The sequence below is a fragment of the Tamandua tetradactyla genome, chromosome 9, assembly GCF_023851605.1.
Source record: "Tamandua tetradactyla isolate mTamTet1 chromosome 9, mTamTet1.pri, whole genome shotgun sequence".
Taxonomy (NCBI): domain Eukaryota; kingdom Metazoa; phylum Chordata; class Mammalia; order Pilosa; family Myrmecophagidae; genus Tamandua; species Tamandua tetradactyla.
In genome coordinates this window covers 84,562,577-84,578,909 of record NC_135335.1, presented here as the reverse complement: position 1 = coordinate 84,578,909, position 16,333 = coordinate 84,562,577, and the positions used below count along the sequence as shown (strand labels likewise).

General features: G+C 38.5%; 1 protein-coding gene and 1 long non-coding RNA gene across 5 annotated transcripts in view; one reads left to right on the top strand and one right to left on the bottom strand.

Annotated features, from left to right (window-relative positions):
* The window catches only part of LOC143647219 (uncharacterized), a 35,440-nt gene extending 30,281 nt beyond the window's left edge, over positions 1–5,159 (bottom strand). Inside the window, exons 1-2 of the long non-coding RNA XR_013157927.1 lie at positions 4,947–5,159; positions 4,104–4,159 (exon numbers count right to left, since the gene is read on the bottom strand). This is a non-coding gene — a long non-coding RNA (uncharacterized LOC143647219). The remainder of the gene's footprint in view (positions 1–4,103; positions 4,160–4,946) is intronic.
* PRLR (prolactin receptor) overlaps positions 1–16,041 on the top strand; it is a 154,680-nt gene extending 138,639 nt beyond the window's left edge. For all 4 annotated transcript variants that reach the window (XM_077116957.1, XM_077116954.1, XM_077116953.1 and 1 more), the window contains 6 exons: positions 510–679; positions 4,013–4,182; positions 8,107–8,248; positions 11,418–11,517; positions 12,009–12,078; positions 14,024–16,041. In XM_077116957.1, the coding sequence (XP_076973072.1) occupies positions 510–679; positions 4,013–4,182; positions 8,107–8,248; positions 11,418–11,517; positions 12,009–12,078; positions 14,024–15,046 (1,675 nt within the window). In that variant the 3' untranslated portion in view covers positions 15,047–16,041. The remainder of the gene's footprint in view (positions 1–509; positions 680–4,012; positions 4,183–8,106; positions 8,249–11,417; positions 11,518–12,008; positions 12,079–14,023) is intronic.
* Positions 16,042–16,333: the final 292 nt, after the last annotated feature.

Below are 16,333 nucleotides of genomic sequence, written 5' to 3'. Positions count from 1 at the left end.
ACATCAGTTTTTCTCTTCTTTTATTTATGTTTTTTAAAGTGGAATGAAATTTAATACATATGTGCATAAGTGCTGCCTTTTGCATTTGCCCCACCATATGGGTCTAGGTCAAAGACCAAATCTCGTGAGCTGACAAGATCCAGTGCCCTGGGGATGGCAGTGCCTTGGCCATGGAAAGCTCAAATGCTTATTGGCAAGGGGCACAGGTCACAAAGCCCACAAAAAGCTAAAGAAAGAAAGAGTTGGTAAGAAGCAGAGGAGTTGAGGCCCTAAAATAGCCCTCTCACTCCCTAGACCCCACTAGCCTCTCTTCCCAGTTTCCTTCTCCCGCTGTCTTCCATTTCTCACTCTCAGCTGACATGGGAAAAGGACGGAAGCTTGGGGAGTCCTTCCTCAGCTATTTTTTGCATTTCGAATGTCTAATCCCCAGAAGACAGTGATAGGGGTCTATAGTGAAAAAAAGCTGACTCTTTTCATTACTTTCTTATTCACTCCTTTCCTCATTGCAGAGAGACACTCATCCATGAATGTCCAGACTACAAAACTGGTGGCCCCAACTCCTGTTATTTTAGCAAGAAGCACACCTCCATATGGACAGTATACATCGTCACAATAACTGCCACTAACCAGATGGGAAGCAGTTCTTCGGATCCACTTTACGTGGATGTGACTTACATAGGTAAGGGGAGTGGAGGCATTAATTATTCCATTATTTACTTACCAATAGTCAAACTCAGTTTGAGAATTCTTGGCTTTTAGATGGATCCCCAAAAAGAAAGATGATAAAATTTACAATATCCTTGTCACCTGTGCATTTTAGACCAATTTTTATTGAGTCATTCATCACATTAAGACTGCTACTTGGGATCTTTGTGTTCCTGGGTTTTCCCTTGACCCTTGTTGCCATCTTCTTGCATCCAACAGGGATATTCTAATTATGCTTCCTTTATCAATCTTTCTCTCCTGACTTCCCCTTGTAACCAATTTCCCCTTCTTCCTTGGCATGCTAAGATTTCTTGTTTCTCTCCCCATGAAAGACACAGTTGCTCCAGGGAGTAACAGCTCTTAGAAGGGGTCCATCTGGTTCTATATGCACAGGAATTGCTCCAGTTGCTTTGCCCATATTTGGTTTTGCTTCATGACAAATGATGCTATATTTTAGAAGCAAAGAACTGGAAAGCAAATAGTGCTACTTGAGCAGCTGGTTGAAGGCCAGGATCGCAAGTACATTGTTTGGGAAAGTCATTAGCAAAGTAAAACAAAGTCACCCTAAGAAATGCTTCTTGCTTTGTATGGCCAACATTAAGCTGCAGGGCAATTAGGCATAAATATACTGGCCTTTATGTTGTAGCAGAAATGATAAAGGGGAGTACTAGGATGAGAGGTGGGTTGGCCAGGATGGGTTTAGTCCTTATCTTGGGTAATAGTCCAGAAACAGCTAAATAGATTCAAGGTCACCCAAGATTTACTGATTTAGTACCCAAAAAGGAAAATTAGGCTGGGACTCTCAAGTATTTGCTTGAATATCACCCTGTTGTCATGTTTTCAGTAACTGATCCTTAAAAATTGCAAAAGCTTTCCAACACCAACAGGCACACACTTGAATATTTCCTCTCCCCAGCAAAGAATTGGAACTGAGTATGGTGTGGAAACTGTATTTGATCATAGTTTAAGAAAATCAGAAAGGTAACCCTGATAACCAGTAGGAATCAAATAAATCCCAGTTGTATAAATTTGCTTAAGATATGGAGTCTTTAAGATGCTAAATGCAAAATAATTCAAATTTCATGGACTGTTTCTTGAGTTGTCACAAATGTTAAAATATTTACTATTTGAGGACAAAACAAAGAGCAATTCTGAAATGAGCAACTATTATAATGAATGTTAACAACAAAAACAGACTCACTAAAGAACAGTATGTTTAAAAAGTGAAATCAGTTGAGTGCATCACTTGACATTGACTCTGGAAAAAACCAGAATCTCTGGTGAAAGAATGTGTTGGACCATATTTTTCAAAATAATACAAATTTTCGTGGAATCCTCATCTAAACCTACAGCATACAGTATTAGTTAAGGGCCACAAAAGTTCATTTAAAAATCAGTTTTGACCCCAGTATGTTTTCCATCAGCTTGAGACTCTCATCCAGTGATAACCTACAATATAAAATGACCGAGTTGCCAGATAAGCACTCAGAAACAGTTGTTTGACATTGTTCTTGTTCAGTGAACATAGCTATGTTGAAGACACTTTAAAGCAAAGGCTTTCAACTGGGAAAAGTTTTGCTCCACATGGGATATTCAGCAATATCTGGAGGTATTTTTGACTGCCACACCCTGAGTGGGAGCAGGGGTGGGGACTGAGGTGAGGTTTACTTGCATCTAATGAGTAAAGGCCAGCGCTGCTGCTAAACATCCTACAATGCACAGGACAGCCCCCCACAACAAGGAATTATCTGGTCCAAAATGGCAATAGAGTGGAGGTTAAGATACCCTGCTTGAACTAATTTGTTCTGAACATTTTATTTATACTTGGGGGCCAATATTTTTAGATCAGAGGGGTATCTCAATATTGTAATTAACTTAAAATTTATGTTAAATAACTAAGGTTTGTTTAGTAGGTACATATAGTCTTTCTCAAGTCTTTATTTAGTAATATATAAGCATTAGGATTAGTGGCAAATTCTTTTAAGTTCAAGTTTTAGCCAGTATGGATCATAATATCAAATACACTAAGGTTATTAGCTCCCCATCTGCTGTAGAGACGAGATTTGAGGAGGTAATAAACCAATGGAGAAAATGTTACTGGCCAGCATGGCAGGACTAGGACTAGGGAAGTGAGAGTCCTTGGCAGTACCTCACTCATAAGGACGTGCTCTCAGGTTCTGTACTAACAGAAGTACAGTACTTCAGGGTAAAGGTCTCCTTGAATTTATCACCTTGGCCACCTCACTTGCTGATTCCTGGCCCTATTTTCTGCCACCTGACATCAAATACCAAGTATTGAATGAATGAATGAATGGGCCAGTTGGTTGTTGTTACTCCCTATGGTGAATGGAATCCACTCTCCCAGATATTATTAAATCATTAAAATGTGCCTAGAGGTCTGGCTTTTTTGGTGATGTTTACAGTGACCTAATAACAACCAACTGGCCCATTCATTCATTCATTCAACAAATGTGGACTGAATTCTTACTAGCAAAATGATAGCTAACATTTATTGAGGGCTTATTCTGTCAAGCACTGTGGAAAACACTTTCCCTGCATCATTTCATTTAACCCTCCAGTAGCTCCATGAAGTAATGTCACTAGACTTGTTGTACAGAGGAGATTACAGACTTAGAGGAAGGAAAATCACTTGCCGAAGGACACATATTTGGTAGAAGAACTATATGACTCAGAGGTTGCTCTCTTTACCACTTTACTACACTGTGATTATGAGATACTTGGTATTTGATGTCAGGTGGCAGAAAATAGGGCCAGGAATCAGCAAGTGAGGTGGCCAAGGTGATAATTTCTAAAGGAAAGATGGACTCTGTAAACGTGTTACCTAGAAAGTTATAAATATGAATAGATCTATCAGAAATACCATATGCCTGCCACCAGTGAGAAACTTGCTGTCAGCTGAAGGAAATAAGCTATTTGAAATACTTCCCTTATAATCTTCCCACTTGCAAATTCCAGCCCAGTTTGCACCACCTGGTGCCTGTTATCATGAAAATACTTGGAAAGGTATCTGACCTGGTTTCCCAAAAATGGAAAGTGGAGGAGCACAAACAAAGAATGAAACCTCAAATGCTTATTAAGTTCACCATCCAAACTTATCTTCAAGCACACTTACTTTTGATTGTATACTAAGGGGCTAAAGACATGGCCCTTGTCTTCCAAGGGCTTATAATGCAGTTGGGTAGAGTGGGCTAATAACATAGAAAATACAGTTTATGATGGAAATTGGTAAGGGCCAAATAAAGGATAAAAGCAATGAATGCTACTGGAGTTTCTTTCACATCTACAGTTGAACCAGACTCTCCTGTGAAGCTGACCTTAGAAATAAAGAAGCCAGAAGACAGAAAACCATATCTGTGGATAAAATGGTTTCCACCTACCATGATTGATGTAAGGTCCGGTTGGCTCATACTCCAGTATGAAATTCGATTAAAACCTGAGAAAGCAGATGAGTGGGAGGTGAGTCAACCAGAAGCTTTTTGAAGGAACAATGTCCTTTAGCAGTGATGAACTGAGAATAGGTCATTTCTCCTAATTACTGGGCCACCATGTTGGCTTCCCAATGCTGGCATGACCCACCAGGAAGTGGTAGGGTCTTCTCCCTCTCATCTTCACAGCTTTCCCAGGGCTATCTCTGTGTAATACACAGCCCCTTTCACCAGGTCCCCAACCTACCTTCCTCAGCACATCTTGTATCTAGACACCTATGGCATTATCATTTTATTCACTTTGAAATATTTCAGCATAAAGAAATAATAGGGTAAATTACAGGCATTGTGGTAATCCACCTTTAACTACTTTAAAATATGTTTCCTTAAAAAAAATTTCAAAAATTGCCAAAATAATAGTATCACACGTAGGAAAAGTAAATTCCTTAATAACCAGTCCATATTCTGATACCACAGTTGCTTCAAAACACATCTTTTACAGCTGATTTTTCCAAAAACAGAATATACAGGCGTACCTCAGGGATATTGTAGGTTCAGTTCCAGAGTACCATATTAAAGCAACTATCATATTAAAACAAGTCACATGAAGTTTTTGGCTTCCAGTCCTTATAAAAGTTATGTTTAAATTATATCATAGTCTATTAAGTGTGCAATAACATTATGTCTAAAAAACAATGCACATACCCTAATTTTAAATACTTCATTGCTATACAATGTTAGCCATCATCTGAACTTTCAATGAGTCATAATCTTTTCATTGTTGAAGAATCTTACCTTGTTTTTGGCTGCTGACTGATCAGGGTGGTGGTTGCTGAAAGCTGGGGTGGCTGTGGCACTTTCTTAAAATAAGGCAACAATGAAGATTCCTGATTAACTCTTCCTTTCATGAAAGATTTCTCTGTAGCATGCAATGATGTTTTACAGCATTTTACCCACAGTAAAACTGAAATTCTTTCCAATTGGAGTGAGTCCTCTGAAACCCTGCCACTGCTTTATCAATGAAGGTTATGTAATATTCTAAATTCTTTGTGGTCATTTCAACAATGTTCAGAGAATCTTCATCAGGAATAGATTCCATTTCAAGAAACCACTTTCTTTGCTCATCCATAAGAAGCAAATCCTCATCTGTTCGACTTTTATCATAAGACTGCAGCAATTCAGTCACATCTTCTGGCTCCACTTTAATTCTAGTTCTCTTGCTATTTCCACCACTCTACAGTTATTTCCTCCACTAAATCTTGAACCCTTCAAAGTTATCCATGAGGGTTGGAATCAACTTCTTCCAAACTCTTGTTTAAGTTGATATTTTTACCTCTTCCCATGAATCACAAATGTTCTTAATGGCATCTAGAATGGTGAATTCTTTACAGAAGATTTTCAATTTACTTTTTTCATACCCACCAGAGGAATCACTATCTCTGACATCTATGCTCTTTTGAAATGTATTTCTTAAATAATGCGTCTTAAAAGTCGAAATGACTACTTGATCCATGGGCTGCAGAATGGATATTGTGTTCACAAGATGAAAATAACATTCCTTTGGTTGTACATCTCCATTAGAGCTCTTGTGTGATTGGGTGCATTGTCAATGAACAGCAATATTTTGAAAGGAATATTTTTTTTCTGAGCAATAGGTCCCTACAGTGGGCTTCAAATATTCAGTAAACCAACATGCTGTAACAGATATGCTGCCACCCAGACTTTGTTGTTGCATTTATGGAGCACAGAGTAGAATTAGCACCATTTTTAAGGGCCCTGGGATTTTCAGAAAGGTGAATGAACATTGGCTTCAGCCTAAAGTCATCAGCTGCACTAGCCCTAACAAGAGAGTCAGCCTGTCCTATGAAGCTTTGAAGCAAGCATGAATGCCCCAGATGACATCATCTTCCAAGAGAAGAAGATTTCCCATTTAAAATCTGTTGTTTAAGCCAGGCCATGGTGGCTCAGCAGGCAGAGTTCTCACCTGCCATACCGGAGACCGGATTTGATACCTGGTGCTTGCCCATGCAAAACAATAACGAATCTGTTGTTCAATATAGCCACCTTCATCAGTTGTCTTAGCTAGATCTTCCAGATAACTTGCTGCAGCTTTTGTGTCAGCACTTGCTTCTTCACCTTGCACTTTTCTGTAATGGAGATGTCTTCTTCCTTTAAGCCTCATGAACCAACCTCTGCTAGCTTCAAACTTTCCATCTAAAGCTTCCCCTCCTCTCTCAGCTTTCAGAGAATAGAAAATAATTAGGGCCTTTCTCTGGATTAGGCTTTCTCTTAAGGGAATCTTGTGGATGTTTGATCTTCTATCTAGACCACTAAAACTTTCTTCATATCAGCAATAAGGCTGTTTTACTTTCATATCATTCATATTTCACTGGAGTAGCACTTTTAATTTCTTTCAGGAACTCTTCTTTTGCATTGATAACTTGGCTAACTGTTTGGAGCAAGGGGCCCTCTTTTGGCCTATCTCTTTGCTATATCTTCTTCATTAAACTTAATCATTTCTAGCTTTTGATTTAAAGAGACTCATACCTCTTCCTTTCACTTGAGTACTTAGAGGTTATGAACTGGCCTAATTTCAACATTGTTGTGTCTCAGGGAGTAGGGAGGCTCAAGAAAAGAGAGAAATGGGGAAACAGCCAGTCAGTGGAGCAATTATAACATACACAACATTTATCAATTAAGTTCACCATCTTATACAGGCATGATTCATGGTGCCCCAAAATAATTACAATAATAACATCCAATATCACTGATCACTGATCATCATAAAAGATATAGTCATGATGAAAAATTTGAAATATTGCCAGAATTACCAAAATGTGATACAGAGGCGGGCCGCGGTGGCTCAGCGGGCAAAGTGCTTGCCTGCTATGCCGGAGGACCTCGGTTCGATTCCCGGCCCCAGCCCATGTAACAAAAACAAAAAAACAAAATACAATAAAAACAAGAAAATGTTTAAAGATGTTTCCCTTTCTTCCTCCTTTCCTTCCTTCTATCCTTCCTTCCTTCTCTCTGTCTTTCCTTTAAAAAAAAAAAAAAATGTGATACAGAGACACAAAGTGAGCACATGCTGTTGGAAAGATGGCACCCATAGACTTGCTTGACTTAAGGTTGCCACAAACCCTCAATTTGTAAGAAAGGCAATATCCATGAAGTGCAGTCAGGTGAAGCACCATAAAACAAGGTATGCCTGTTTTCCCATGACCACCCACTTGGACTCATTGTTATATCCCTTTGGTCTCAAAGTGGTCAAGAGACTGGGCTAGTTCTGCCAAAGAATATTCCACCTTCTGGATTTGTCTTTCTAGTTCTTTGTGGGGTCATTTAGCTTATTTCTCAAACTCCCGCATTTCATGTAAGTCAGACATAAGTTAAAGACATAATTAGATTTTCTTTGAATAATTTTGACAAGAGTACTTCAGAGATGATATTATATACTTCATCTTGTTGACCCACCATTAATGATGTTAAAACTGACCTCTGGATTAAGGTCATGATAACCTAACCCCTTGATTGTAATATTTAATACATGTGCTATTACTTCAACATACATGAATGCCCAGTTCCCTTCCACCTAATGGTTTCAGCATCAATCAATAACCCTTGAATGAGTTATTTCATTAGTATTTACAAAATAGCATTTCTCTAATTTTATTAACCTTTCTACATTTACTAACTGAATTTCTCCAATAAAGTTTGGGTTGGGGTGATTTTTGTCTAGCTGAAATAGAGTTCTACGTGGAGAAAAATAAAACTTGTTAAATGAACAATTTTAAAAGGGAGAGACAGATGAAGCTAAGTGAAATAGTGAAAACAGGCCATCTGGTAATTCTTATAAACTAGCTTAACTCTTCTAATGTTTTATATTTAGGGAAAAAGTTATTTTTCTTCATAACAAATATCAGAAGTTACTTCTGTTTTCCATGTTACTTCTTAGACCCATTTTGCTGGGCAGCAGACACAATTTAAGATTCACAACTTATATCCAGCACAGAAATACCTTGTCCAGGTTCGCTGCAAGCCAGACCATGGTTTCTGGAGTAAGTGGAGTCTGGAGAGTTCCATTCAGATACCTAGTGGTGAGTGTCTTGGCTGCCTTTTGTCTATATTCCTAAGTATTTTTAAACAGAATGTTTTTGGTAAATTTGCATGTAGTGACTATTAGTGGCGAAACCATTTTGAGTCTCAACCAGAAGAATAGCTAGAGGTAGGTTTATTATCTTTCCATCCAATACAAAAACTTTTGGAAGAAAGGGTAGCCTTGCTCCCTGGATCATTGGCTGTGAGCACCAGTTTCTAGAATAAGGCAGCCAGTATGGGCTTGGTGTACCTCAAATTGCTGATGGTCAATTGCATTCACCCCTACCCCACCAATACCCCCCCCCTTCTCATTTGGAGGATCCAGCCAAAGTCATCATCCAGTTCTCCCAGAATTTATCAAGTGGTATCCTATCTCAAAGGCATCACCTGATTTTCAGTCTCTGGTGCCAATTACATGTTGGTCTCGTGGTCAATTTATAGCATATTTTATTAAGTGTTCAGGTCTAACAAAGTGCCATTAAATATGGCAGCTTGTATTCCACAAGCTACCATGATGATTGTTCACTCATATTGCATTTGTATAGTCCTTTGCAGTTTACACGATCCTCTTTTGGTTCTCCCATCCTCTCAGGGATGCAGAGAGTATATAACTGCTATTAAGAATTGAAAGTGAGGAAAATGAAGCTCAGTCAAATTAGGACTGAAACTCAGTCAAATTAGGACTTTGCTTGGCCAAAGTATCAGTGCTTTTAGTGGTTTGTCATACTGAAATGAGCACTAAACTGAGCCTCATAAGACTTATACATGTATCTAGTCCAGCTCCAGCTATTATTAAATAAAAGCACAAGGTCTGAGAACACAGGGTTCAAATCCCAGATTGCAACTCAATAGTTACATGCCTATGGACAAGTCACCCTTTGAGTTTCAGTTTCCTCATCCATAAAACAAGGAAATGTATACAAAGGGCATAATGCCATTTATGACTTTTAATAAGAATGCAATATTATTATTATTATTATTATTAAAACTGGCCATATGATCCTGGGTTTCCTCTCTAGAATACATATAGCATTACAATATATATATATACAACACATTAAAATATTAATAATAATGGAAAACCATAAACTCATCATTGGTGTTAGTCAGTTTGTATAGCTATCCAAACCAAAGGGGTTGGAAAGATAAAGGGAAATAACCTCTTGTGTACAAAAGGTTTGACATTTCTCCAAAAAAGATATAAAGATGACCAATAAGCACATGAAGAGATGCTCAACATCATTAGCCATTAGGGAAAAACCATGAGATGCCATCTCACACCCACTAGAGTGGACATTATTTAAAAATAGGAAATAACAAGTGCTAGAGGACATGAAGAAATAGGAACCTTGGTACATTGTTGCTGGGAATGTAAAGTGGTGTAGTTGCTATGGAAAACAACTTAGCAGTTCCTCAAAAAGTTAAACATACAACTACCATATGACCCAATGTCTAGGTATATATCCAAAAGAATTGAAAACAGGGTCTCAAATGGATATTTTATACATGCATACAGCAGCATTATAGATAATAACCAAAAGGTGGAAGTAGCCCAAACATCCATCCGCAAATTATAAACAAAATGTGATACATGCATACAATGGAATATTACCCATCCTTAAAAAGGAATGAAGTTCTAATACATGCCACTACATGGATGAACTTTGAAGTCATCATGTTGAGTGAAATAAGTCAGACACAAAGGGACAGCTGTTGTATGATTCCACTTATATGAAATAGCAAGAATATGAAAGTCCATAAAAACAGAAAGTAGAGGTACAAGTTACAAGGGGGGAGAGTGGGGGATGGGAGTTAATGCGTAGTCAGTGTAGATTTCTCTTTGGAATGATAGGATGGTTTAAGTAATGGTATCTATACTGAATCACATATCATTCCCACTGAATGATATGCTTGAGAGTGGTATGTTTTATACATTTCCACAATTTAAAAAGGGAGAGAGCAACTAAAAAGGCAATGACAATTAAATGCAATATATGATCCTGAACTGGATCTAATGATGGAGGAGCAAAGATCCAAAAGGGCATTACTGGGATATAATTCAAAGTTAGAATATGGATTGAAAGCTTTATATCAATGTTAAATTTCTTGAACTTGATACTGAACTTAAGGTGGTTATACAAGTGAATTTTTGTTATTAGGAAATATATGTGGAAGTATTATGTGTTCAAAGAGCATGATGTTCAGAAAATAGAAAGATAAATCAGTAGACAGACAGCATAAATAGATAGATGATTGATAGATAGATAGATAGATAGATAGATAGATAGATAGATAGATAGATGGAAGAATAGATGGAATGACACACCAAGTATGGCAAAATATTAAAAGCCCAGAATTATCTAGAGGTACCTACCTATATGTAAGCAATGATAGACCTGTGCACACCACTCCCTCATCCCCAGCCTGGGATGTGCCTGTTCCTGAAGGAGCAGAGGTGAAACAGATTATCCCACCTTTGGGCTATACCCCAAGAAAAAGAAGCTGAGCTGCTTATATCCAATTTCTTTTTTCAAAATTACTGATGAAATAAGGCATTCTATCCTCCCTCCAGAGTGAAGTGAGTGCAGGTTGGCAGAATATCCAGAGCACTATACTAATTTATCCACTAATGGGCTCCTGTTAAATAGAATAAACATCAGGAGCAGGGAAGAAATATCTTCATTAGCACTCTTAGCATACTCACAAGTTAAATACATCTTTTTCCTATTTATTAGACCCCAAACGATTGATTTATTGCTCTTTCTAATATCCTTGATAAAAATCTATTTTTTCCCCTGGCCTTATGTCATTCAAGAAATTGCCCTGGCCATTCTCAAGTTTTAATGGAATCATCTCTTTATCATTATGAAGTAATTATGCTAAGATCTACTTTTATGTAACCTTGGGATGGACACTTTAATCTCCCATTATACACTGCTATGATTTCAAGAAGGAACATTGTAAAAAACAATGTTGGTGTGCCTGGGTTTCTGGGTGGTGGCCATGCTGGAGTTCAGTGTATTGTTTTTGTATTATTTTTGCAACTGTCTTGTAAGTTTGAAATTATTTCAAAATGAAAAGTTTTTTTTAATGTCATTCATTGAGTTTATTAGTCTGTTTTTAGTGCCGTTGTATATGATCCAAGTGTTCTGACTGTTTGCTTTTTAGACTTCATCGTGAAAGATACAACCATGTGGATCTTCGTAGCCATTCTTTCTGCTGTCGTTTGTTTGATTATGGTCTGGGCAGTGGCTTTAAAAGGCTACAGGTACTTCACTGTCTCTCAACCCTCCTCCAAATCCTCATTGCCATGGATAATGGCAGTAATAATAATAATAATACAGAGCTGATGGACACCTACAGATAATCCAAGCTACTAGTTACAGTCTGTTTGCCACAAAATAGCTTTTGTCAGAGCTAGTCAAAGTAGAGAAATGGACTCGTTTGAGTTTGGTACTCTATCAAATGGAGGATCCCAGTTGTGAGATAGTAAACAGCTTAACAAGATCAACAAAAAATCAAAAGATGCAAATAGTTTAAATAATCCAATAACTTCAGTATCAATCTCCTAAATTAGCCAGAGCTAATTTTTCTGTAGGCCACAGTAATTATTATCTTCCCCTTTAGTTGTTAATATCAGATAGCCCCAAACTCTCCACGCCTAGCCACGTTAGTCCATGTAGCATATATTTGGAGATAAAACTCATCTTCCAGAAACTACAAAACAAGAACTTGTCATTATTTCATTTTATTTCATAGCATGGTGACTTGCATCCTTCCTCCAGTCCCTGAACCAAAAATAAAAGGATTTGATACTCACCTGCTAAAAGTAAGTATCAGAGGTGGGAAATGTAATGTGCCTCACTGCTTTGTAATAATTAATTTCACATGCCCACACAATCCCATCAATCAGCCTGGTCACCTCAGTCATCCTTCTCCAGCTGTCCCTACTCTCCAGTATGTGTGATTAAGTGATGGGAACCCAGTATTTACATGTCTGCTGTGACTCTGGCTATGGTTGTGTGTGTGTGCATGTATGTGTGTATAATGGAATGAGAAAGGAAGAGAGAGAGGTAAGAACCTCCAAAGTACATGAAGAACCAAAAGAAAGAGGGCACCATCAGATCCCAATTATCAAAAGGCAAGGTGAGAAAACCAGGAAAATATGCAAACACATAGTAAAGTTTGCTAGATTCACTGAGTTTGCCCATAAACACCGAGATAAACATTCTGTACAATCAATTTAGAAAGTGAGTGAATATCCTGATTAATCCAAAACAGAGATCTACTATCACTCCCATTAAATGTTGGTAAAAAAAAACTTCCCCTTGAATGTTCTCTATGTAAGGCCGTAGGAATAGAATATTCAACTGTGACCGGTGCCTAGTTTGAACATACAGCTGAGATTGGATCACTACAAAGGGGGTTGGTGTTTGCCAGAACCCATTTAGGCTGATTCAGGAGGGAATTAAATTTAAATGCTTTTAATGAAAAGAGGGGTTGAGACATTTTAAATTTCTCTCCAGTTGAAACATGTGGTTATGATATTACCTTAAGCTGAACATTAATGTGCTCAATTGCCTAGGCACTTGAAGGCTGCCAGTTCAAGAACTTGAGAACTGAACCCCAGAGAATTTGTCTTGTCTGGGTTCATGCAGGTTGCAAATGTCGGAGCAGGGACTAGAGTCCAGGAATTTGGCCTCTGGTCCAGTACTCTTGCTCCACTACCCTTGTCTAGCATTGACCCTCATAGAACCAGCATGAATGTCTCAGCTAACTGATTAACTACCATCTGTCTTACAATGTAACCTTCTTAACAGAGATTTAGTAATAAAATAGCTTTTTGTGTCAAAAATTCTCACATTATTTGTTACATGTCACATTAATTGCATCACCTGCAATCCTCAAAAGAATCCTGCCAGAGGGGCACTAATATCCTCATTTTACAAATGGGCAAAACGTTTTAGAGTGCATCTTGTCCAAAGTGATACACCTAAGAAGTGTTAAAGCCAAGATAAAGTCACTAGTCTCTGACCTAAGGAAGAGGAACTGGAAAAAAAGAGGGGAATAAGCGGAGGAAGCAGATGGAAGAAGGAGGTAGGGGAGAAGGAAGTAGGAGAAGAACAGGAGGAGAGGGAGAAAGTTTGGAATAGGAAGAAGAGAAAGAGGAGCAGGAGGTTGGGGAGAAAAAGAAGAGAGAGAAAATGAATGGAGTAGATGGAGAGAAAAAATGGAGGAAGGCCAAGGAGGAGGAGTATGAAGAGGAGAAGGGAGAGAAGGAGAAGGACTAACAACAGGAAAATAGTAAGAATAGAGTCAGCTTATTATTTTCAGACTCTAGAAATTGGTAAAAGAAGTTAGGAAGCCAGCAACCAAACCTCAGAGCCATTCTGCCAGTGAATCCTGAAATGTCGAACGCATTCATGAACACTGTGGTTTTAGAGGTCACACAAATGCTTCTGTTTAACAGTTGTATGTTTATTTAAATGTGTGTGTATAAAACTAGCCCATGCACTCATGATTATAATTGTTCAGACACTCACTAGGTTAAACACAAGTTGATTTAAAGAAAAATATTACATGGAGAATAGTCCTGAAGGTGATGACCTTCGGGCCTGGTAGACAAACATCTGAAGTTTGGGTAACTCTACTAGGATATTACCACATCTGTCTGTCCATGGTAATCACCTGACATGGACACCACTCTGCTGTGATGCTGATTTGGAATGTGGTGAAGCTAAGAGCCATCTCTCCTTGTGTTTATGTTTTAATAGAAGGGCAAGTCTGAAGAACTCCTGAGTGCCCTGGGATGCCAAGACTTTCCTCCCACTTCAGATGGTGAGGACTTGCTGGTGGAGTTTCTAGAAGTAGATGACAACGAGGACCAGCAGCTAATGCCATTCCGCTCAAAGAAACACCTTGGCCATGGCAAGAGACCCACTTACCAAGACCACGACAATGACTCTGGCCGGGGAAGCTGTGACAGTCCTTCCCTTTTGTCTGAAAAGTGTGAGGAACCTCACGCAAATCCCCTCACATTCCACATGCCTGAGGTCATTGAGGAGCCAGACAATCCAAAAACAAGTAAAACCCATGCCTGGGAACCCCACGACTCAAACTTGGAAGGTAAAATACCCTATTTTCATGCTGAGGGTCCCAGATCTTCAACATGGCCTTTATCACAGCAACCTAGCCACCACAACCCAAGATCATCTTACCACAACATTGCTGATGTGTGTGAGCTGGCCATGGGCACGGCAAATGCATCAGCCATATTTTTGGACGAAACAGAAAAAGATGCTTTAAAATCCTCCACGATCATTGAGAGTGGAGGGGAGAAAAAGGCAGACAACCTATTGGGGGTGGAAAGCTTCCATCCCAAGACTGACCAAGACACAGCATGGCTGTTGCCCCAGCAGACAACCCCTTTTATCCACACGAGACCCTTCGATTATGTGGAGATTCACAAGGTCAGCAAAGATGGAGGACTGTCATTGCTACCAAAACAAAAAGAGAACAATGACAAAACAGAGAAGCCCTGTACTCCTGAAACCAGTAAGGAGTATGCTAAGGTGTCCAGGGTTATGGATAACAACATCCTGGTATTAGTGCAAGATCCACAAGCTCAGAATATGGCTTTGTTTGAAGACTCAGCCAAGGAGGGTCCTTCATCACTTCAACAGAATCCAGCTGAGAGAAACCTGCCCTGTTTCTCTGCACCACCAAGCAATTGTAAACTCCATGTGAGCGGGTTGGATTACCTGGATCCAGCATGTTTTATGCACTCCTTTAATTGATAACTTGACAATGGAATGATTCAGTAAAATATAATTTCTCTTCAGGTAACACTACAGAGTAAAGGAAATGCAATTTAGTCGAGAATGCTCCAGAATGTGGTTAGCGTGACACTACTAGAACTCACTTGAAGATTCACTCCATTATTCCACGTTCCATTTTCAGCCAGTTGCCTCTTTCTCCAACAGCCGATTCTAGAACAAATCATTTGTTTCCTGTGATGTGATTTGTAGGCTTACTTTTTGTTATTAGTTCTAAAACTATGTGTTCTTTGAAAAAGTATATTGCTTACTATTCTTAGGGACAATGACAATAAGTATATCCTTTGGAAAAGGCTTTCAACGTTTGGTACGATATGATGGGAGGGATTGAAATAATCTAAATTGTTTACCACGGAAAGATGAAAGCAATGAAGAAAATGCCATGAAAACCATTTTCTAAACTCAGTTTCTCAACCTTTGACTCTTCTTTCCTGTTATTAGGGTTATCCAAATACAGCACGTTTAAAGGAAGAACGCATTTCAGAACACCTGACCAGTTGTTTACATCAGTTCCTATACCTTACTGATGCTTTGGCAATATGCAAGTACAAATGATGCCTCTGATTTTTTCTTAAAATAGTTTGAATATGTTAAGCATATTCCCTAAATTTTGTCTCATTCTAAAGCCTCTAGAGAGTATAGTTTTGAGAAGTAAAATTTTCTTACCTGAGAGGCAAATGAATTTCATGTGGTGAATCCTTTTAAAATATTTTCCTGCTTCATTTCAACATGATAGATAATTCATTACGTGCCCTAGTCTTCTCTTAAGGAAAAAAAAATCCTAAAAGACTAATTTTAATTTGAAAGATAATCACAGCAGGATGCTAATGGAAGTACTGCCTTACTGTATATACAAAATTCTACTTTAATACAAACCCGTAAGTTTACCAGTGTATTTTTTGAAGACTATTTTTCTATCACTTAGGTAAAATAAAAGACTATTTTCTATCTTCCCAGTACAGCTGTTTACGTATTCAATGGGTACAGTATTTTCTGCTCTGAGGTTATATAATGAGTATTTACAGTACATAGTAGTATATGCAATCCTTGTTTGTGGAGCAAAATGCCATATGAACCCAAGGCCCACTGAAAACTGTAAACTGGATGACAAAATTCAATATCCAACACAGGATAGTATACATGAACTGGGTTGTCTGATCTCTAGATAAACGACAATTGCCAACTTAGGATTTCAGGACTCTCTGCAGACCAGAAATTACTTCTCCTGTGAGCTTTAGGCTACCCTGG